The sequence below is a fragment of the Balaenoptera acutorostrata genome, chromosome 2 (genome assembly GCF_949987535.1).
Source record: "Balaenoptera acutorostrata chromosome 2, mBalAcu1.1, whole genome shotgun sequence".
Classification (NCBI taxonomy): domain Eukaryota; kingdom Metazoa; phylum Chordata; class Mammalia; order Artiodactyla; family Balaenopteridae; genus Balaenoptera; species Balaenoptera acutorostrata.
The window spans coordinates 178,236,713-178,259,941 of NC_080065.1; the positions used below are offsets into that span (position 1 = coordinate 178,236,713).

At 46.6% G+C, this 23,229-nt stretch overlaps 1 protein-coding gene across 1 annotated transcript; it reads right to left on the reverse strand.

Annotated features, from left to right (window-relative positions):
* Nucleotides 1-1,818: 1,818 nt before the first annotated feature.
* Nucleotides 1,819-22,842, reverse strand: TSPAN16 (tetraspanin 16). Its single transcript, XM_057540461.1, is given in 8 exon segments — nucleotides 1,819-1,824; nucleotides 9,098-9,181; nucleotides 11,528-11,674; nucleotides 14,123-14,184; nucleotides 14,187-14,226; nucleotides 16,075-16,149; nucleotides 19,587-19,781; nucleotides 22,774-22,842. Coding segments are annotated over 8 exon segments (678 nt in total).
* Nucleotides 22,843-23,229: the final 387 nt, after the last annotated feature.

Genomic DNA, 23,229 nt, shown 5'->3' on the forward strand with positions numbered 1-23,229 from the left:
AAATAAATAAAAATTAATTAATTAATTAAAAAAAAAAAAAAAGTAACTGAAGTGAAAAACCAATTGAGGACACAAAACAAGGCAAAAATATTAAAAAAAAAAAAAAAAACCAAGTAAGTGGTGAAATTTGATCTCAGTGTTGAAGTGCTGATTCCACTAACTGGCTTCTCCCCAGTGATCCCAAAACACACTATAGAGAGAGCTCTGGACCTGATCATTTATTTTCTGGGTGTGGTTCTCCTGTGTAAGCCATTCTTTGATGTCCACTTATAAAGATGTGCTCTTTTCTCCACAAGAAAAAAAAAATTAAAGTTGTTATGCCCAGATGGGGTTGTTCTTTTATTGCCATTAGTGAAATGTCCTCCAGGAAGAGGACAGTTAAATCACAGTCAAGTAGATAGTTGGTCGAGGGCCATGTGTGATGCTGCAGAACCCGAATCAGGACAGGGAGGCTCAGGTCTGGGGCTGCCTCTAGCTGGGCCTCGTGGTCACCGCCTTGGCCCTGGAAGGTTCCACTGCATGGAGGGCAAAGAGGATGATATTGCCTCAATTAATTCTAGTAAGAATGTCTGTCCTCCCCATAGCAGCCAGAGGGCGCCAGTGAGTACCTGAGTCAGGTCACATCCCCCTGGTGGGAGCCCACCATGGCTCCCACCTGACTCAGAGCAAATGCCTAAGCCCTCCCCGGGGTCCACAAGGCCCTGCATGATCTGACCTGTCACCTCACTCTCTTCCCTGTCACCTGCCCTGTCACTCTTCCCACTTGCCCCCCAAACTTGCTCTGCCCCTCATTGCTGCTATTTGAGCACATTAGGCCCCTGCCTCAGGGCCTTTGCACTGGCTGTTCCCTCTGCGTGGAGTCACGTGGCTCCCCTCACTCACCCCCTCTTTCAGGTCTTTGCACAAATCTCACCTTCTTATCATGGTGATTATTTTGAAACGTATAGAAATATCAAACCTATCAAACCGCTATGTTGTGTAACAGGAACTAACATAGTGTTGTAGGTCAATCACACTTCAAAAATAAACTGTTGACCCACCTCCCTCCCCAACACCCAGGTTAGGACTGCAAACCCTCCCGCAGCATTTCTGTTGCCCCTTTCCTGGTGTCCTCCTCCCTACAGCCCCTAGAATCTAAAATACTATATAATTTACTCATTTAACTTAAACAAGTGTCTCCTTCACTGTAATATCTGCACCTCAAAGGCAGGGATTTTTAAATTTTTTACTACCGCACCCAGCTCTTTCCTGTCTGATACAAAATAAAAAAGAAATATTTGGTCTTTGCCCCTGGTTGTTGGCAAAGAGCTCCTAAAACCCTTGGAATATCCAGAGTGATAAGAGCATCTTTTGTATACTAATGAGAAGACAAGCTAGGCTGGGGACCCCTAGGTAGCTTCAGGATGGGGAGGATTGCCACAAAGACCAAACTATGATTAGAGGGTTGAGACCATCAGCCCCAACCCCTGGGATGGAGCTCCAGGGAGGAAAGAGGGGCTGGAGTTAATAACAAATTGTCGGGACTTCCCTGGGGGTGCAGTGGTTAAGACTCCGAGCTCCCGATGCAGGGGGGCCGGGTTTAATCCCTGGTCAGGGAACTAGATCCCACATGCGTGCCGCAATGAAGAGCCCACATGCCGCAACTAAAGATCCTGCACGCCGCAGCGAAGACCCCGTGGGCTGCAACTAAGACCCGGCATAGCCAAATACATACATAAAGAAATAAATAAATATGTTAAAACTATCACTCCCATCTGAGCTATATCCTTGGTAACAGTAAGTAAAGGATTTCCTGCGTTCTGTGAGTTATTCGAATGATCAAACCTGAAACGGAGGGGGGATTGCGGGAACCCCCTGATTTTGTAGCCACGTCAGACAGAAGTATGGGTGCCCTGGGGACCTAATACTGGTGACTGGCATCTGAGATGGAGCCGGTCTTGCGGGACTGAGCCCTTAAACTGTGGGGTCTGCACTAACTCGGGGCAGTGTCAGAATTGAATTGAACTGTAGGGCACTCTGTTGGTGCCCCCAGAGAATTGTTTGGTGTGGAAAATCCCCACACGTTTGGTGTCAGAAACAGGAAAAACAGTCCATTTCTTCTTTTTCTTCCAGTTATTGACATACAGCTCTGTATAAATTTAAGGTGTATAACATAATGATTTGACTTACATACATCATGAAATGACGATCAAATAAGTTTAGTGAACGTCCATCATCTAGATACAAGATTAAAGAAATAGAAAAATTTTTTTTTCCTCGTGATGCGAACTCTTAAGGTTTACTCTCAGCAACTTTCATATATAACACAGAGCAGTGTTCATTATATTTATTGTGTTGTCCATTGCATCCCTAGTACTTTTTATCTTATAACTGGGAGTTTGTACTTTTTGACTGCCTTTATCCAATTCCCCCTCCCCCCATGCCCTGCCTTTGGTAACCACAAATCTGATCTCTTTTTCTATGATTTTGTTTGTTTGTTTGTTTTTGCCGCGCCAGCAGCTTGTGGGATCTTAGTTCCCCAACCTGGGATTGAACCCGGTCCCTTGGCGGTAAAAATGCCAAGTCCTAACCACCAGACTGCCAGGGAATTACCTGTTTGTTTTTGAAGTGTAATTAACCTACAACACTATGTTAGTTGCTGTTACACAACATAGCGGTTTGATAGGTTTGATACTTCTATACGTTTCAAAATAATCACCATGATAAGCCTAGTTACCAACTGTCACAATACAAAGAAGTTACACAATTATTGATTATATTCCCCCCACTGTACATTTCATACCCCTGACTCATTTATTTTGCAACTTTAAATCTGTGCTTCTTAATCTCCCTCACATATTCCTCTCCTCCCCTCTGGCAACAACCTGTTTGTTCTCTGTATCTATGACACTGTTTCTGTTCTTTTTTTTGGCTGCGTCGGGTCTTCGTTGCTGTGCGTGGGCTTTCTCTAGTTATGGCGAGTGGGGGCTACTCTTCGTTGCGGTGCACGGGCTTCGCATTGCAGTGGCTTCTCTTGTTGTGGAGCACAGGCTCTAGGCACGCGGGCTTCAGTAGTTGCAGTGTGTGGGCTCAGTAGTTGCAGCACGTGGGCCCTAGAGTGCGTGGGCTTCAGTAGTTGCAGTGCGTGGGCTCAGTAGTTGTGGCTCGAGGGTTCTAGAGCACAGGCTCAGTAGTTGTGGCGCATGGGCTTAGTTGCTCTGCGGCATGTGGGATTTTCCTGGACCAGGGATTGAACCCGTGTCCCCTGCGTTGGCAGGCGGATTGTTAACTGCCTTGCATCACCAGGGAAGTCCCTCTGTTCTATTTTTAAAATAGTTTATTTCTGACATAGAGCAGGCACTGACAGATATTTGTTGAGTGAGTGCATGAACTGCAGAGTGCAAGAGTCAGCTAGGACTTGTGTACCATCCCAGGATTCTCCATGCCTTCTCTTTGCAGTCTTGCCCCCATGAGGCAGTCCCTTCTGAACCAGGTGAGATTTGGCAGAACTGTTCTCTCCCCGTTACCGTATCCAAAGTCCCCAAACCAAGTCTCATTGGCCAGTTTCGGTCCCACGCCCATGCCTGAACCAATGACTGCGGTTGGACAGATGGAACATGCCAATTGGCCTGCTGGGATCACATGCCTGCCCCTGGTTTACAGAAATCGGAGAGGCGGGCTGGTTCCAAAGAAAACTAGGTGTGTTCCTGCCAGACTTGGGAGATGATTGCAGCATAGCAATTTTGACATGTGCCCATTTTATCCTCCTTAAAATCCCTCCAAAAGAAAGATGGAAGAATTAGATAAACCACCATTTTGCAATCTCCAGTGAAAGAACTGATTCAGCCCGCTATGATCTTTGGATGAAGCTCTTTGTTTATTGATTCTCAGCCGTGATCATGGCCACCCCTTGCAACCACCTGGGTAAATGTAAGAGTCTCCATGCCCAGGCCACAACCCAGTCCGATTAAATCAGGAGATGGGAGATGCAGTGCAGGCTCCGATATTTTGTTAAAGCTCCCATGGGATTCTCATGTACAGCCAAGGCTGAGAACAAGAGATGAAAAGGAAATATGGGGATGAGAGGAACAAGATAAAGGGACCACAGAGAAGCAAGCACCAAATCCAGAAGGTACTGCATTACCCAACATTCCACACCTTTTCTGCAACAAATCTAAGACAGGTGGGGTTGGAGAAGAAGAGGAGGAATCTAGAGCAGTGGTCTCAAAGTGTGTTCCCCATTCCAGCAGCATGGCCTGGGAACTTGTTAGAAATGCAGATTCCTGGGCCCCTGCCAGACCTTCTGAGTCAGAAGCTCTGGGGGTAAGGTTCAGACACCTGTGCTTTAACAGAACGTCCAGAGTATTCTAATGCATTTTCTAATTCTGTAACCACTGGATTAGGATAAAAGGAACTTAGGATACATGAAAAACGTGTTGTGTGGACATTGTTGGACCCAATTTAAAGAAACCGAGTGTGAAAAGACATTTTTGAGCCAATCAGGAAAATCTGACAATGGCCTGGGTTTTGAGTGATGCCAAGGAATGACTGTTAATTGTCTTGGGTGTTGTTTTAGTCCGTTTGGGCGTCTGTAACAGAATAGACTGGGTGGTTTACAAACAACAGACATTTCTTTTCTTTTTTGTTTAAAATAAATTTATTTATTTATTTATCTATCTTGGCTGCGTTGGGTCTTTGTTGCTGCGCGCGGGCTTTCTCTCATTGCAGTAAGCGGAGGCTACTCCTCGTTGCAGTGCGCGGGCTTCTCATTGCAGTGGCTTCTCTTTGTTGCAGAGCATGAGCTCTAGGCAGGCGGGCTTCAGTAGTTGTGGCACACGGGCTCAGTAGTTGTGGCGCACGGGCTTAGTTGCTCCGCAGCATGTGGCATCTTCCTGGACCAGGGCTCGAACCCGTGTCCCTTGCATTGGCAGGTGGATTCTTAACCACTGTGCCACCAGGGAAGCCCATAAATTACATCTTAATGTAAGTCTGTCAACACAGTTTTTTGGTTTTTTTGTTTGTTTTGTTTTGTTTTGAATTTTATTTATTTATTTTGGGCTGCATTGGGTCTTCGTTGCTACGCATGCAGGCTTTCTCTAGTTGCGGCGAGCGGGGGCTACTCCTCGCTGTGGTGCGCAGGTTTCTCATTGCAGTGGCTTCTCTTTGTTGCAGAGCACGGGCTCTAGGCATGCGGGCTTCAGTAGTTGTGGCTCGTGGGCTCCAGAGCGCAGGCTCAGTAGCTGTGGTGCACGGGCTTAGTTGCTCCGCGGCATGTGGGAGCTTCCCAGACCGGGGCTCGAACCCATGTCCCCTGCATTAGCAGGAAGATTACTAACCACTGCGCCACTAGGGAAGCCCTGTCAACACAGTTTTATGGCTATTGCCTTATACAATTGTCTTGTAAATGAGGTAGGAGAAGAATAGGTTTTTTTAATATAAATTTATTTATTATTTTATTTATTTATTTTTGGCTGTGTTGGGTCTTGGTTGTTGCTCACAGGCTTTCTCTAGTTGCGGCGAGCAGGGGCTACTCTTTGTTTTGGTGCATGGGCTTCTCATTGTGGTGGCTTCTCTTGTTGCAGAGCGTGAACTCTAGAGCGCAGGCTCAGTAGTTGTGGCACACAGGCTCCACAGTATGTGGGATCTTCCTGGACCAGGGGTTGAACCCGTGTCTCCTGCATTGGCAGGCAGATACTTAACCACTGTGTCACCAGGGAAGTCTAGTTTTTTAAAAAATTTTAAATTTATACTGTTTTTTATATTTATCTATGTAGTTATCTTTATCAGTGTTCTTTATTCCTTCATGTGGATTCAAATTGGTGTTTTCTGTCCTCTCATTTGAATCTGAACAACTCCTTTTAGTATTTCTTGTAGGTCTTACAGGTCTGTTTGTAATTCATTCTCTTGGTTTTTGTTTATCTGGGAATATCTTCATTTCTCCTTCATTTGTGAAGGATAGTTTTGCTGGATACAGAATTCTTAGTTGACACTTTTTTTTTCTTTCAGCCTCTGAATATGTCATCCCATTGCTTTTGGCATCCATGATTTCTGATGAGATAATAGCTATTAATTTTATTGAAGATACCTTGTACATTGGGGTCCCCAACCCCCAGGCTGTGGACCTGTTAGGAACCAGGCTGCACAGCAGGAGGTGAGCAGCAGGAGAGCAAGCAAAGCTTTATCTGCCACTCCCCATTGCTCACACTACCGCCTGAACCATTGCTCGCATTACCACCTGAACCATTGCTCACATTATCGCCTGAACCATCACATTATCACCTGAACCATCACTTGCATTACCGCCTGAACCATCCCCCCCATCGCTCACATTACTGCCTGAAACATCCCCACCCCCAGTCTGTGGAAAAATTGTCTTCCATGAAACCAGTCCCTGGTGCCAAAACGGTTGGGGACCACTGTTGTACATGATGAGTTGCTTCCGTCTTGATGCTTTCAAGAGTCTCTCTTCATCTTTTTCTTTTTACAGTTTGATTATACAATGTTGAGACATGGATCTCTTTGAGTTTATACTGCTTGGAGTTCATTGAGCTTCTTGGATGTGTAGATCCATGTTTTGCATCAAATTTGGGGAGTTTGGGGCCATTATTTCTTCAAGTATCCTTTTTGTCTTTTTCTTTCCCTCCTCCTGTTCTGGAATCCCATCGCACATATGTGTGTATGCTTGATTGTGTCGCACATGTCTCTGAGGCTCTGTTCATTTTTCTTCATTCTTTTTTCTTTCTGTTCCTCAACTGACTCATCTTCAAGTTCACTGATTCTTTCTCCTGCCAGCTAAAATCAGTTGTTGGCCCACTCTACTGAATTTTCCATTTCAATTTTTGTACACTTCAACTCCAGAATTTCTATTTGCTTCCTTTTAAAAACTCATTTCTGTCTCTGTTAATCTTTTCTATTTGATGAAACATCATTCTCATACTTTTCTTTAGTTCTTTAGAGAGTCTCCTTTAATTCTTTGAACATATATATAATACCTAATTTAAAGTATTTGTCTAGTAAATCCAACATCTGGGTTTTCTCAAGGACAGTTTCTATTGACTGATGTTTTTTTTTTTTTTCCTGTATGCTGGCTACACTTTTTCTGTTTCTTTGCATTTCTTTGAATTTTGTTTCTTTGCAATTTTTTTGTTGAAAACTGGACATTTAAAAAATATAATGTGGTAACTTTGAAAATCAGATCTCCCTTCCCCCTACTCCCCAGGGTTTTTTGTGTTGCTGGTTGTGGTTGTTGCTGCTGCTGTTTGCTTGTTCAGTGACTCTCTGGAACTAATTCCACAAAGTCTTTGTTTTGTGCAGCCACTGAAGCCCCTGCTTGCTTAGGCTAGTGTTTGGGATGAGAATTTTCTTTTTTTCAAAAGAGAAACCTGGCTTTTGAAAGTTGAGCAATATTCTGCCATTATTTATTGCTTTATCCGTTCTGTGTATTACAAATCATATTTCATTCTGTTTTTACAATCTGGATAGTGTAAAAAATCAGGACCAGTTGAATTGAAAACAACTTCCATTTACTTCCCAAGTTTATGTTCATTCTTTTCTCCCTGGGGCCTATCTGGGCTGGGCTCTGAGCAAAGTTTCCCCCTTGCACAAGGCTCAGGAATGAGAATAGTGTTGCTATAATGAGTAGTCTTTGAGCATCTCTACTGGTGCATGGAGACCTTATCACCCTTCAGCCACTGCCTTCCTGTGATCCTTGCTTTGGGCAGGACCTCCCTAGACTTAATGACAATAACATCCCGCAATCACTTCATGCTTTCTGTGGGTAGGGCATTGTGCAAAGCCTCTGACATACTGCACCTCATGAATGACTCACAAAAATTGGGCAGTCCATTTTACAAATGAGGGAGGCCATGGTCCTGATGCTCTGTCAGAGAGCTAGTGAGTGACATGACCAGGGCTGGAGTTCAGAGCCCCAGCACTTTCCCACACAGGCCTCCTACCACATAAGTGTAAGCCAGACTCGTTAGCTGGGTGGACAGGGCATATCCCTGGAGTAAGTTTTTCTTCACCTGAATTAGGTCTGACGCCCCCAGCACCTTCATGCCTTGCCCCCTTTATAGGTAAACAGTAATGAAATCACCCTGCTTAAAATTACCTCCTCTCTCTTCTTCCCAGTTTTATATTTCTCCTTAACTCTTATCACTATCATGCAATAAATTTTCTAATTTAAAAAAACCATATTTTGGGAGTTCCCTGGTGGTCTAGTGGTTATGATTCAGCACTTTCACTGCTGTGACCCACGTTCAATCCCTGGTCGGGGAACTGAGATCCTGTAAGCTGCCTGGCGCAGCCAAAAAAAAAAAAAAAATCATATTTTTTGTTTCTCCCTGCTGATTAGAATGTCATCCCCATGAGAGAAGGGATTTTTGTCTGTTTAGTTTATTGTTGTATCCCCAGTGCCTACAACAGTGCCTGGACTCAGTAGGTGCTCAATAAGGTTTGTAGAGTGAAAAAGTGAATGTTAAAACCCTTCTAATGGCTTTCTATCATACTCAGAATAAAAGCCACGCCCCTCTCTGTAGCCTACAAGGCCTTGCCCTCATCTCCCCCTACCATCCTCCTCACTCAGCCTGCCCAGCCACAGGGGCCACTCTTGCTGGTCCCTGAGAAAACCATGCTTATTGCTGCCTCAGTGCTTTTGCACCAGCTCTTCCCTCTGTCAACTCCCATATACACACATGGCTTTTCCTCACCTCCTCCGGTCACTGATCAAATGTCACCAGGGAGGCCATCCCTGATTCCCTTCCCTATCCCATCACCCTCTTTTACTTCCTTCCCAGCAGGTATCTTATACTGAAATGATCATCCATCGCCCCCACTGAATGTCAGCTCCACCATGGTAGAGATTTTGTCTTTATTATTATTATTATTTTTTTTTTTGGCCGTGCCCTGCGGCATACGGGATCTTAGTTCCCCGACCAAGGATCAAACCCGTGCCCCCTGCATTGGGAGCACGGAGTCTTAACCACTGGACCACCAGGGAAGTCCCAAAAGGGATTTTGTCTTTTGTCGCTGCTCTGTCCCCAGTGTCCCTAACAGTGCTTGGCACACAGTAGGTGCTCAATAAAAGAGACTGGTGTGTCCCAGAGGAGCTGGACCTTACCTGTATCACTGCTGCCCCCAGAGAGCCCCCACTCAGGTTGATGCTCTGAGTCTTGGTTATTTTCAGGAGCTTAGGGAAACAGCCCTGCAGATACAAACATCAAAGCAGGCAGAACCTGGTCAGGGACTCCTGGATTCCAAGTCCCCATCAACCCCCAATGGGTGGACCACCAACATTCCTCTCAGATTCAGGGAGGAGAAAAGGACACAGCCATAAGGACCTTGGCTCTTCCTTACTTGACTGCTCCCCCCACCCCAGCATCTTCCTTGGCCTCCTCATTCCCTCACCCCACCCCAGAACATACCACTTACTCCCTAGTATCCATTTGTGTTGATATCCAAGTGTGTTGATTAAGAATATGACCAGAGGGACTTCCCTGATGGTCCAGTGGTTGAGAATCCACCTTCCAGTGCAGGGGATCCGCGTTCGATTCCTGGTCGGGGAACTAAGATCCCACATGCCAAGGGGCAACTAAGCCCACGTGCTGCAACTAAGACCCAACGCAGCCAAAAATTAAGTAAATAAATAAATTTTAAAAATATATTTTTAAAAAAGAATATGATCAGATGTCCCAAGGTATTGCTAGCTGTGTGACCTTGGAGAAGTCACTACACCTCTCTGTGCCTCAGTTTCCCCAACTGTAAATGGGACCAATAGGATCTGCCTCACAAGATTTTTGTGAGGATTAAAAGAAAGAATCTACATGAAGTACACAGCAGTGGCCTGATACATATCCAGCATTCAGTAACTGTTAGTTATTTCTAAGTCCCCTTTACATATGAACAAAAGGGCTAACATGTATCCAGCACTTTCTCAGCCATTTTCATGTATTTTCTCACTATAATCCCATAAAGTGGGTACTAGTCTTTTCTCTGTTTTATAGGTGAAGAAACTGAAGCTCAGAGGGATTAAGAGAACAGGCACAGTGAATGAGCAGAACAGCCACCTGCAGGTGATGGGACCTTCACTTCCCTTTCTGCAGCCACTGAGATACTCCCCTTTCTTCTGGAAGCTTGAGTTGTCTTGAATTCAAAGGGCTCAGTGCCCCCTTTCATTTAATAGGCTTTTTTTAAGTGTCCACTGTGTGCTGGGCACTGAAACGGGCGCTCGGAACCCAGCAATGTACAAAAGAGAAAACATTTCTGCCTTGGTGGGGCTAACAGTTGAGTGGGAAAAACAGGTAATAAAATAAGCAGGTACAGAAAAGACTTTGTCAGGTGGTGATTAAGCGCTGGGCAGACACTAACGCAGAGTAAGGAGATGGAGTGTGATGGTGAATGGGGAGCATCCTTTTATAGATAGGGATTCAGGAACAGCCGCACTGAGGAAGTGACAACTGTGCACAGACTTGAAAGAGATGAGGTAGGAAAACATTTAGGGGAAGAGCATTCCAGGCTGAAAGAACATGGGAATTCCCTGGCAGTCCAGTAGTTAGGACTTGGTGCTTTCATTGCCGAGGGGCTCGGGTTCAGTCTTGGGTCAGGGAACTAAGATCCTGCAAGCCAAGCTGCAAGGCCAAAAAAAAAAAAAAAAAAAAAAAAGTACAGCCTATGCAAAGGCCCTGAGGCAAGCATGTGCCTCCTGTATTTGTGCTGCAAAGGCCCTGAGGCAAGCATGTGCCTGCTGTATTTGTGCTGCAAAGGCCCTGAGGCAAGCATGTGCCTGCTGTATTTGTGCAGCAGCGAGGAGGTCAGTGTGGCTAGAGTGGAATGAGTGAGGGGTGAGTGGGAGGAGAGGAGGTCAGGAGGTGACAGGCAGGTTGTACAGGGCACAGTGGGTCACTGTGTGGTGCCACGTCCCTCTCTGAGGCCCTAGCCTGGGACTCACTCTGGCCAATTCACCCAGCAAGAGACATTCAGTGTGAAGGGATGAATTAAGGAATGACCCTCATTTCTCAAGGAAGACCCATGTGTTTATTCCCCTGCAGCAGAAGTTAGGGGTGGGGAAGCGAGGGCTGGGCTTTGAAGCCCAGCTCCACCCCTCCCTGGCTATGGGAACCTCTCTGTGCCTCAGTCTCCTCATCTGTAAAATGGGAGAAGGGCAGTCCCCACCTCAAGGGGTGCGATGGAGACTGAATTCACTGAATGAGTACCCAGTCATGTGGCGGCCATCACTATCTACAGAACAATCATTTTCCATCATTATTGCTGCAATTTGATTCCTCTGTGAGGCAGGCAGTGTGACCCAGGCAATGGACACAGGCGAACATGGATCAAATCCCGGCTCTACCAAAGCCATGTGACCTTGAACCACTCTCCTCCCCAGCCTCAGTTTCCCCATCTGTGATATGGGGATGGTAACCCTAGGCTGTGTGGTCAAAATGAGCTGAAATTGTGGTCAAAATCGCTAGGGTTCCTGCAAAAATGCAATTTTTATAAAAGTTCCCAGCCCTCGGGGTCTACCTAGACACCTAACAAAATGTCAAGTTACCTCCTGGTCGGTGACATCTGCAGACACGTTGTGCCCTTTGCAGGCCACGGTCCTGATGGATTTATAGCAGCCCCTGGGGTAGGTATGGCCAGTCATCCTTTCGAAGGATGGAAAATCTGTGTAGTTCTTCATGCCACAGCACTTTAGCTGCAGAGAAGAGAATAAACACTTGAAGACTCCCTTTCAAATTTCAAAATAATAAAAACACTAGAAATCATGGTCACCATGGCTACTGTTTAGAGTAGTCACAATATTCCAATGCCTGTGCTAAATGCCTCCCTTTCCCCACCCCATCATGGCTTAGCACCCTCCATGGCTGTCATCTTACTTGGGAGTAAAAGCTGAACTCCTCACCGTGGTCCACAAGGCCCTGCATGATCTGCCCTGTCACCTTCAGGTCCTCATCTCCCTGCTCTCTCTTGAACTCACTCAGCTCCACACTGATCTCCTCTCTGTTTCTTAAACACACTTAGTAAGCATCAGCCTTGCTGCCTTTAGATGGCTGTTCCCTCTTTTTGGAATGCTGTTCCATCAGATGTCTGCACAGCTCCCTCTCTCACTTCATTCAGGTCTCTGTTCAAGTGTTCCTCCTCAGGAAGGCCTGCCCTGACCCCACTTTCTAAGTTAGCCACCAGCCCTGTATCAGTCAGGCCAGGCTAAGTGATGCTGCATAACAAACAGCCCTTCAATTTCAGCAGTGCATCTCTCACTCACACTAAATGTTCATACCAACCTGGCAGGGGAACTCCATTTATCAAAGTCTCTCAGGGACTGAGGCTTGTGAAGCAGCCACCATCCAGATGATTCCACTATTGTGGAAAAAAGAAAAAAAGGTCCAGAGGGCCCTACACTGGTAATTAAATAATTTGGCCAGGAAGTGACTCACATCACTTCTCCTCCCAGCTCATTGGCCAGAGCTCATCACTTGATCCCCAACTAAATACAAAAAGGCTAGGACAGGCCATCCCACTCTGTGCTGAAAATAGGTGACAAATAGCACCTACAAGTAAACAAAATCCTGACTCTCTCTGCCCTTTCCCTGCCTTGCTTTCTTTTTCATGGCACTTATCATCCCAGCCACCAATGTTTACTTAGAGGTTTTTTCTCCATCTCCCCACTCGAGTGTCAGCAACACAGGGCAAGGATTTTGTTTTGTGCCCTGCTTTGTCCCCAGACCTCTGAACAGTGCCCAGCACATAGTAGGTGTTCAATAAAGACTCGTGGAAGGACAGCAACCTAAAGGTCCATCAACAGAGGAATGGATAAAGAAGTTGTGATATAGGGACTTCCCTGGTGGCGCAGTGGTTAGGACTTCACACTCCCAATGCAGGGGGCCCGGTTTCGATCCCTGGTCAGGGAACTAGATCCTACATGCATGCCGCAACTAAGAGTTCGCATGCCACAACTAAGGAGCCCACGTGCCGCAACTAAGGAGCCAGCAAGCCACAATGAAGGAGCCTGCCTGCTGCAACTAAGACCCAGCGCAACCAAATAAATATTAAAAGAAAATTTTTTAAACTATACTTAAATTAAAAAAAAAAAAAGATTAGTGGAAGGACTATATGAATGAATGAGAGGTACTTTCTACCACCTCAAGCTTCAGAAGCCAAAACGGGGATGCAGGCAAGTCCCCTACCCATCCTGTGCCCCCTCCCAAGCTTGAACTTGACCCCATAGCAGTTCTTGGGCCCCAGACTCAGATGGAAAACACTCCTAGAAACAGGCAATGGCTTTTCCATTCCACACCCTCCCTAGCCTCAAAGACCCTTCTCAACCATCTGCCTCAAGAGCTTAGATGACACATGGAGGCCAGTCCTGCTCCTTAAACACCAAGACTCAAGATATAAGTCTCACCACCTCACACCGATGAGAATGGCTACTATCAAAAAACAAAAACAGAAAATAACAAGTGGTGATAAGGATGTGGAGAAACTGGAACCCTTGTGCCTTCATTGCTGATGGGAATGTAAAACGGTGCAGCTGCTGTGGAAAACAGTATGAAAATTCCCCCAAAAATTAAACATAGAATTATCAGATGATCCAGCAGTTCCATTTCTGGGTATATACCAAAAAGAACTGAAAACAGGGACTCGAAGAGATATTTGTAAACCCGTGTTCACAGCAGCATGATTCACAATAGCCAAAAGGTGGAAGCAACCCAAGTGTCCATTGACAGAGGAAGGGATAAATAAAATGTGGTCCATCCATACAATGGAATATTATTCGGCCCTAAAAAGGAAGTTCATGCTGCAACATGAATGAACCTTGAGGATACTCAGTGAAATAAGCCAGACACAAAAAGACAAATACTGTATAATATCACTTATATGAGGTCCCTAGAGGAGTCAAATTCCTAGAGAATGGTAGAATGTAGGTTGGTGGGTATGGGGGTTTGGGGGAAGGAACCTTAGTGTTTAATGGGGACAGAGTTTCAGTTCTGGGGATTCAGGGTGGTGATGGTTGCACAACCATAGGAAAGTGCTTAATGTCACTGAACTGGACACTTATAAATGGTAAGATGATAAGCTTATGTTATATATCTTTTACTACAATAAAAATAAATTAAACAAAACAAAAAAAGGATGTGAATCTCACCTTCTCCATGACCAGATTCCATTCCAGGGAATAGTCATCTGGCTGTTTGTAACCTCTGTAATCCTCAGGGTCACAAAGCTGTGCTCCAAGGCCACTTCTCTAACCTCAGAGATGAAACAGGGAGCGGTGAGCACAGAAAACAGCAAGGTGCCCCATTTGGTGAGGTTTCTTGGGGACTCAGGAGGGAGGTGAGGGCTTCCCTTCTGCTTCCTTCATGGCCCCTCCCCCAGCCATGGGTCTGCGCTGGAGGAGGACGAACTCAGGCTACCATCGCCCCCGAGAGAGGGACACAGGGAAGAGCGTGGGTCTCGAGCCCAGCACATCTGGTTGTATCCAAACTCACAAACGGCTTTGAATCATCTGCTCTTTTGAATCGCCCACACGCCCGCTACGCCCCCGTTATGGCTGCAACTCGATGAGGAACTTGAATATCATCTTCAGCAACTGAATTTCTCTCTGCACAAAAGGGGCAACTTTAATTTTCTGTTTTTTAAATAGAGGTCTAAATTAAAACCATTTTTTCCCCAAAGAGGTGAAATAGTCACACGGCTCAAAATTTACAAAGCACAGAAGGGTAGACCATGAAAAGTCTCCCTCCCACTTTTTTCTCCCAGTCGACAAGTTTCTCCCACTTCACCACCACGACTGTTACGGTTTCCAGTGTCTCCAAAGAGATATGCTATGTGTGTCAAAGCAAAGTATATCCTCATTATTGTTCCCCTTGCTTTATTCTATTCTCATTGTTCTGCATCCGGCTGTTCGCAACACGAGTAGCAGTGGCTCTCGTTGCCCTGCTCAAATCCCGGTGGCTTCTCTTATTTTCTGTGCCGCGGAGCCCGGCTTCCCGCTGCCAGCAACCGAGGTTCTTTTTTTTTTTTTTTTTTTTTTTTTTTTTTTTTTAACTTTTTGGCCGCGCCTTGCTGCATTCAAGATCTTCGTTCCCTGAGCAGTAATGGAACCCGCGCCCCCTGCAGTCGAAGCTCCGAGTCTTAACCACTGGACCCCCAGGGAAGCCCCCAGCAACCGAGGTTCTTGCAGTGGCCTCCCAGCACGCATGCGCCCTGGGAGCAGCCCTTAAGCAATGACTGATGGGAGGTGTTGGATTAATACTGCAGCTCCCTAGTCGCTTGGGTGGAGAAAATAGATGGCGTGCTCCTTGCTGCGTCCCCGACATCCCCCACCAGGACTGAGCCCAGTTGCACCCAGTGTCAGCTTTTAGGGGCTACATTCCCTTCCCTGCCTCACTGCCCCTGTCCCCTACAGGTGCTTCTTGGGATCACCTCTCAAATAAACCACGAGCCTTCAAATCCTCTTCTCAAGGTGAGTCTCTGGGGGGACGCAAACGGGGACAGCACTATGTCCTGGAGAATGTACCATCTCCTGCATATAGAGCCTCTTCCTTCCTTCTTTCCAGCTGCATCAGACTCCCTTGTGTGGATTATTATATATTATAAACTCCTCCCGCCCCAAACTAATGCTCACTAGGCCGGCAGCAATCTTTTTCACACCCTGGTATGTATGACACGCTGCACACAAACAAGCATATCCTTGGATAATTCCTAGGGACCAGCTGGTTGGGTCAAAGTGCCCGTGCTTTGTCATTTTGATGGATCTTGCTAAATAGCCCTCTATTTTGAACTCATTTCAAAACCCCAAGAAACTTCACAGCTTTTCCCATTACTCCTCCAGCAATTACTTCCCATTACTCCCCCAGCAATTACTTCCCATTACTCCCCCAAATGAGAGGTGGTCCAATTCACTCCGCAGTTTCTTGAGGGGGAGCCTTTGAAGGCAGGGCTGAGGTTTCCGGCTTTTCACCCTATCTCTGGAGACTCAGTCTCCCACCATCACCGGATCCTGGCGAGCGTGGGAGCCTCCCGGGGGGAGGGGAGGGGCTTCTATTGATTCTGTTTATTTCTAATGCAGAGTGAGAGAAGCCGAGCTGTACTTACAGTCGGGAAGAAGGCAAGGACCACTGTGGCGACAGTGATTTCCACGATGAGAATGATGACCATGACCGAGAAACACTGGAAAACACGGGGTGGGGAGTCGGGGGTGGGAGTCTGCTGGGAGTCCTTCCACCCCATCCCCAGGCCACCGTGGCCTCTCCATTCTGAAAGAACACACGCCTGGGGGCGGGGGGGTGGGGGGGTGTTATTTTATTTCTTCCAGGTGTTGCATTCCTGAATGTTGTCCAGGATGCTGGCAGTGGGATATTCTTAGGAGCTATCAGTAATAGCTGGAGGGCTTCCCTGGTGGCGCAGTGGTTAAGAATCCGCCTGCCAATGCAGGGGACACGGGTTCGAGCCCTGGTCACGGGAGGATCCCACGTGCCACGGAGCAACTAAGCCCGTGAGCCACAACTACTGAGCCTGCGTGCCCCAAGGACTGAAGCCCACGTGCCTAGAGCCCGTGTTCTGCAACAAGAGAAGCCACCGCCGTGAGAAGCCCGCGCACCGCAACGAAGACCCAACGCAGCCACAAAATGAATAAATAAGTAAATTTATTTTTAAAAAAATAATAATAGCTGGAACCCCATTTCACCGCCAGCACTTTCTGAGAGTCTGGGAGGCCTAAGAGGTGACTTCCAGCGGTGTGTGCAGACAGCAGGGGCCGACGGAAAGGGAGGAGGGACAGTGGGGGGGCACCAAACAGAGGCAGGAGGGAATTCCCTGGTGGTCCAGTGGTTAGAACTCAGTGCTTTCACTGCCGAGGGCCCGGTTCAATCCCTGGTCGGGGCACTAAGATCCCTAAAGCCGTGCTGCAAGGCCAAAAAAACAAAAACAAAAACAAAACAAAGCAAAACAAAAAACAGAGGCAGGGCCAAGAAACCTCAGAAACACAAATTGCGGGGAGGGGTGACCGGACTGAAGGGGAGATACCAGATGACAGGAGGGTGGGTGCCAGGGGAGAATGCCTCATGTTTCCGATGAAATTCACATGCCTGGTGGGAAACAGTGGGAAATGCTGTAAGCGGGGGTGGGGGGACTTCAAGTTATCCATCGAGGAAAAGCTGCTTCCCTCCAGAGCCTCAGTTTCCCCATCTGCACAATGGAGGGGTGGGACCAGCTCAGGGGGTCTCAGTGGGTTCTGTGGAGCTTCTAGAGACCAGATTTGGGGGGGGTTGTCAAAGGAAGGTCAGCTCCTGTCTCCTCTTTCATCTATTTCTATCTATGCCTATTATTATTATCATTATCATTAAAATCTCTTTGATAATTCAGGCTTTGAGTCGCCAGACCGGCCGATGGCTGGGCTTATCTGGCCTTGACACAGAGAGGCAGGAAAGCACAGTGGATACACATCAGGGGTCCCCACAGTCGACCAGGAGAAACATGAAGGCAGTTGTGAGACCCCAGACATGTGGCTCCTGTGTCAGATTCTGAGAATTCTTATTAATATTAGTATTTCCTGGGAATTCCCTGGTGGTCCAGTGTTTAGGAATCCGTGCTTCCACTGCTGGGGGCCTGGGTTCGATCCCTGTTTGGGGAACTAAGATCTCGCAAGCCGCCACTACGTGACCAAAAATAATTTAAAAATAATATTTCCCGGGACTTCCCTGGTGGTCCAGTGGTTAAGACTCTGCGCTCCCAATGCAGGGAGTCTGGGTTCATCCCTGGTCAGGGAACTAGATCCCACACGCATGCCGCAAGTTAGAGTTTGCATGCCACAACTAAGGAGCCCACATGCTGCAACTAAGACTCGACGCAACCAAGTAAATAAATATTTTTCAAAAAGAAAAATAATATTTCCCAACCTCTGGGTGACTGGAGCATCCAGAGGACAGATATCCAGGCATTGGCAAGTCCTATTGGCTCCATCTTCAGAGTCTATCCAGAATCTGCCCACTTCTCACCCTCTCCTGGCCCCACGGGGTCCAGCCCCCACCATCTCCCATCTGGACCAATACAGTCCCTCCACCCTGGTCCCCCCTACACTCTGTTCCCTCCATAGCCGCCAGAGGGCGCCTGTGAGCACCTGAGTCAGGGCATGATTCTGCTCAGAACCCTTCGTGGCTCCCAACGCCATCAGCTTTGGACGGACCAGATGCTGAGGGTAAAGTCGATCGGATTTGCCAGTGGGTTGGACGTGGGGTGTGAGAGAGAGTACTCTTTGACTCCTCCGAGTTAAAACATGGATAAAATAGTGTCCACATTCTACTGAAGAGAAAACGAAATCTTGCAGACACGGTACCTGTTCAATAAATCTTTGCTGAATGAAGTAATTAAGAAAGAAAACGAGGACTTCCCTGGTGGCGCAGTGGTTAAGAATCTGCCTGCCAATATAGGGGACACGGGTTTGATCCCTGGTCCAGGAAGATCCCACATGCCGCAGAGCAACTAAGCCCGTTTGCCACAACAACTGAGCCTGCGCTCTAGAGCCTGCGAGCCACAACTACTGAGCCCGCGTGCCACAACTACTGAAGCCCACAAGCCTAGAGCCCGTGCTCTGCAACAAGAGAAGCCACCACAGTGAGAAGCCCAAGCACTGCAATGAAGAGTAGCCCCCACTCGCTGCAACTAGAGAAAGCCTACGACGCGCAGCAATGAAGACCCAACGCCACCAAAAATAAATAAATAAATAAATTTATAAAAAAAGAAAGAAAGAAAATGAGAGATGATGGAGATTCAGGGAGGAGGAAAGTGAGGGTGGGTGCTTTAACAGTCGGGGCTGTTTATGCTCTGGGAGATGGCTAGAGAAAGAATCTCCCTGAAACCCCCAAACAGAAATTGCTGGAGTTTTGCAGCAACACAATGGAGGAAGGAAAACAAAAGATGCTGGACACAGATGCAACTTTGGGTGCGATGATGAGCTCAGACAAGATTTTAAGGGAAGTGGGAATGGGGACTCTTGGAGCTGGACTCTGGGGAGACATTTGGCCAAGGCTATATGTGAGAATGAGTAAGACATGCAAAATCTGTGACATGCTATTTGCATGATCATGCTCGAAATATTCATACCCCATGTATCTGAACATGTACTTGTGCTGCATGGCAATTACAATAGTGTTGTGTTAGTGGGGGATATACACATGGGCCAATGGAACAAAGCAGTGTGCACAGAACAGACTTGAGCATAATGGAAACTAGCATAGACAGAGGAGGACTCGATGGACCAGTTGGTAAGTACAACAGTATGTCACCAAATGGGAAAAAAAAAAAAATCAAATCAGACCCCTACCTCACACCACACACACGAGAAAACACACACGACAAAAGGCTAAAGAGCTAAGAGTGAGAAAGCAAGACTTAAAATTATGGAAAGAAAACCTAGGAGAGTATAATTTGTGTGCTTGGGTAGAGGAGGGGTTCTAAATGAGACCCATCATAAAGGAAAAGATGGATGAGTCTGATGCCCTCAAACAAGACACCATAAATATTGTCAATCAAAGGAGTTTGCAACACATGCAAGGAAGGATTCAGACACGATGGGGAAGTTGTGGGGTCTGTGTGCAGATCCAGCTTACAAACAAGAGGGTGCCTCGGCTTTCTTTGGTTGCTCTGTGCCACCTAGCAAAGCCAAGCAGCACTGTGATGCAGCCCATCACCAGGCACAGGTAGCCAACGTGAAATAGGTATGCAGAGGACAGGCCGAGGACCATCAGAACAGCCCCTCTGAAACTGACATAGATGCCCAGGCCGATGAGGATCACGCCAGAGAGCTTTAGAACAGAAACCAGACAGGGAAAAGCAATCTGTTAGTTGTATACAAATCTCCTGGGGGAGGGGGCAGGAGGAGCAAAGGCCAATAAAATCAGCAAAAACATTTCAAAAATGATAATACCTGGAGTCGGTGAGAGTGTGGAGAAATATTTCCTTTTCTTTTTTTTTTTTTTAATTTATTTTAGTTTTGGCTGTGTTGGGTCTTTGTTCCTGCGTGCGGGCTTTCTTTAGTTGCATCGAGCAGGGGCTACTCTTCATTGCGGTGCACGGGCTTCTCATTGAGGTGGCTTGTCTTGTTGTGGAGCATGGGCTCTAGGCTCACGGGCTTCAGTAGTTGTGGCACGCGGGCTCAGTAGTTGTGGCTCACGGGCTCTAGAGCACAGGCTCAGTAGTTGTGGCGCACGGGCTTAGTTGCTCTGCGGCATGTGGGATCTTCCCAGACCAGGGCTTGAACCCATGTCCCCTGCCTTGACAGACAGATTCTTAACCACTGTACCACCAGGGAAGTCCCGAAACATTTTCATACATTGCTACCAGGTAACAACCTTTCTTTTTTGGGGGGCGGGAGTCGTGGCAGGAGGACATTTTGCAATTCATATTTAAAACTTTAAAGGTTTTATGGTAAAATCTTTTACCTAGAAATTCCATTTCTAGACATTAAACCTAGGGAAAATAGTCACATATGTGCCTCAAAAGCAGGATGCGCAGGGATGTTCATTAAGGACAAAATGTTGGAAGTAACTGAAGCAACTAATAACAGATTGGGTACGTAAATCATGGTACAGCCATGCAATGGAATCCTAGAGAGTTTTTTTATTTTATAAATTTATTTATTTATTTATTTTTTTTGTTGTTGTGTTGGGTCTTCGTTGCTGCATGCGGGCTTTCTCTAGTTGCGGCGAGCAGGGTCTACTCTTCGTTGCGGTGAGTGGGCTTCTCATTGCGGTGGCTTCTCTTGTTGCAAAGCACGGGCTCTAGGTGCATGGACTTCAGTAGTTGTGGCATGCGGGCTCAGTAGTTGTGGCTCGCGGGCTCTAGAGCGCAGGCTCAGTAGTTGTGGCGCACGGGCTTAGTTGCTCCGCGGCACATGGGATCTTCCCGGACCAGGGATCAAACCCGTGTCCCCTGTATTGGCAGGCAGATTCTTAACCACTGTGCCACCAGGGAAGTCCCTAGACAGTTATTTTAAATGATGCTTGTAAGACAGGGGGTGGCAAATTTTTTTGCAAAAGTACCCGATATTGTGAGCTTTGCAGGCCATACAGTCTCGGTTGAAATGAAACAGCCAGTGTAGTGGAAAAGCAGCTGTACACAATCCATAAACAAATTTATTTTATTTACAAATGAATTTTATCTATCAATCTATTTACAAGACTGTACTTTGCTGACTTCTGTGGTAGGAGAATGTTTATTGATACAGAAAAATGTTTTTAAGGCCTAAATTTATTTATTTTTTTAATTAATTTATTTATTTATTAGGCCTAAATTTTTTTTAAAAAGTAGATTGTCAACAGTCCTTGGGTATTAATCTAACGGAGTTGAAAACTCATGTTCACATAAAAACCTGCACATGGATGTTTCTAGCAACTTTATCCATAATTGCCAAAACTTGGAAGCCACCAAGATGGCCTTCAGCATATGAATGCATAAATAAACTGTGGTACATCCAGACAATGGAATATTGGCACTAAAAATAAATGAGCTATCAAGCCAGGAAAAAACATACAGGAAACTTACAGGCACATTGCTGAGTGGAAGAAGCCAATCTGAAAAGGCTACATGGTTTACGATTCCAAGTATATGACATTCTGGAAAAGGCAAAACTATGGAGACAGAAGAAGGATCAGTGGTTGCCAGGGCTCAGCGGGGAAAGAGGGCTGATGCGTGGAGCACGGAGGATTTTTAGGGCAGTGAAACTACTCATGCGATGCTGACATGGTGGATACACTAGTCAAAACCATGGAAGGTTCAACACCAGGAATTCCCTGGCAGTCCAGTGGTTAGGACTCCGCTCTTCCATTGCAGCGGACACGGGTTTGATCCCTGGTCAGGGAACTAACATCCCGCATGCCACGGACCTCAGCCAAAAAAATAAATAAATAAAGTACAACAACAAGAGTGAACCTTCGTATAAACTGTAGACTTTAGGTTCTAATGATATCAGTGTAGGTTCATTATAACAAACGTACCACTCTGATGGGGAATGTTGACGGTAGGGGAGGCTGTGTGTGCAGGGTCAGGGCCTATATGGGACATCTCTGCTCAATTTTGCTGTGAACCTAAAACTGCTCTTAAAAAAGTCTATTTAAAAGGATGAAAAACTCACAATTTTTTAAAAGAGAAAAAAAATGAGGATTGTAAAGCTTTAGCATCCCATGTTTGTTTTGCTGTTTTTAAAAGTTACATAGAAAAGTCTGGAAGGATATAATGATGATATTTATTGAGCCATGTTCCGATGACAAGCATCAGCCCTTTAAAGGCATTATCTTGTTTAATTCCCATCAAAATGATACAGCCACAGGTAAAGAGTGATAGTTAATTTCCTCCTCTTCCCTGGCGGCCTTTCCTCATACTGTTTTACTATTAAAAGCAATTAGTTCTTAAGCAGTGCATATTTTGGGTTACTTTTATAGTAAGAAAAAAAATGGTTTGAAACATGTAGAGGACCAAGAGAAGAACCATTCCCTCCTGCCTTCCTTAACAACTTAGCTTTCTGCAGGATTTTCTTTAGAGCCAAGTTCTTCTGCCATGGACCCCAGGTCCCCCAGATCACACTCTTCTGCTTGATTTCAGCAGCTCTGGGTCGATGGAGGCTACACCTGTTCCCAGTGTGTCCCGCTCCTTGTCTGTCGGCCCTACATCCCTCCTGCTTCCCTGGGGACCACAGATCCGGATGCCAGTGAATTTGGATCAACTTATTTCTGTCTTTGAACGAGTCAGTTGTGGAGGAAGGGCTGCAAATCCCCAGGGCCCAGGTTGTGACATACTTACAGCCATAACACCGTTGAAGAAAGATAACAGTTTCTTCAAGGAATAATACAGAGTGTGCGTTTCAGCCATGTCGGCCAGACTGGGGAGCCCATTTAAGTCAGCATCTTCTTAAACCTCTGGGATACTGTTTCCCAAGATGGTAGAGGTCTGGGGTTGGGGGCATCAAAGCTGCCTTGCTCTGCCCCTCTCTCTCCTGGCTGCCTGATCCTCTGCCAGGGAGGGGTCCCAGCGGCTGCCCCTCTTCTGTCACAGCCTTTATCATATCACAATCAGATGCTGGAGCAAGGTTCCCGGTGCCAGGGAAGCAGGTGCCCCAAACTGAGCCCTGCTGGTTCCTCATCCTCCATCCTCCAAATAAGCCACACCAGGGGTGGAGAAGAGGCACAGTGTACCACCCTGGTACCCCTCCAGATGCCACCCGGGCCCTGTGGGCACAATGCTCAGCACTGACCACTC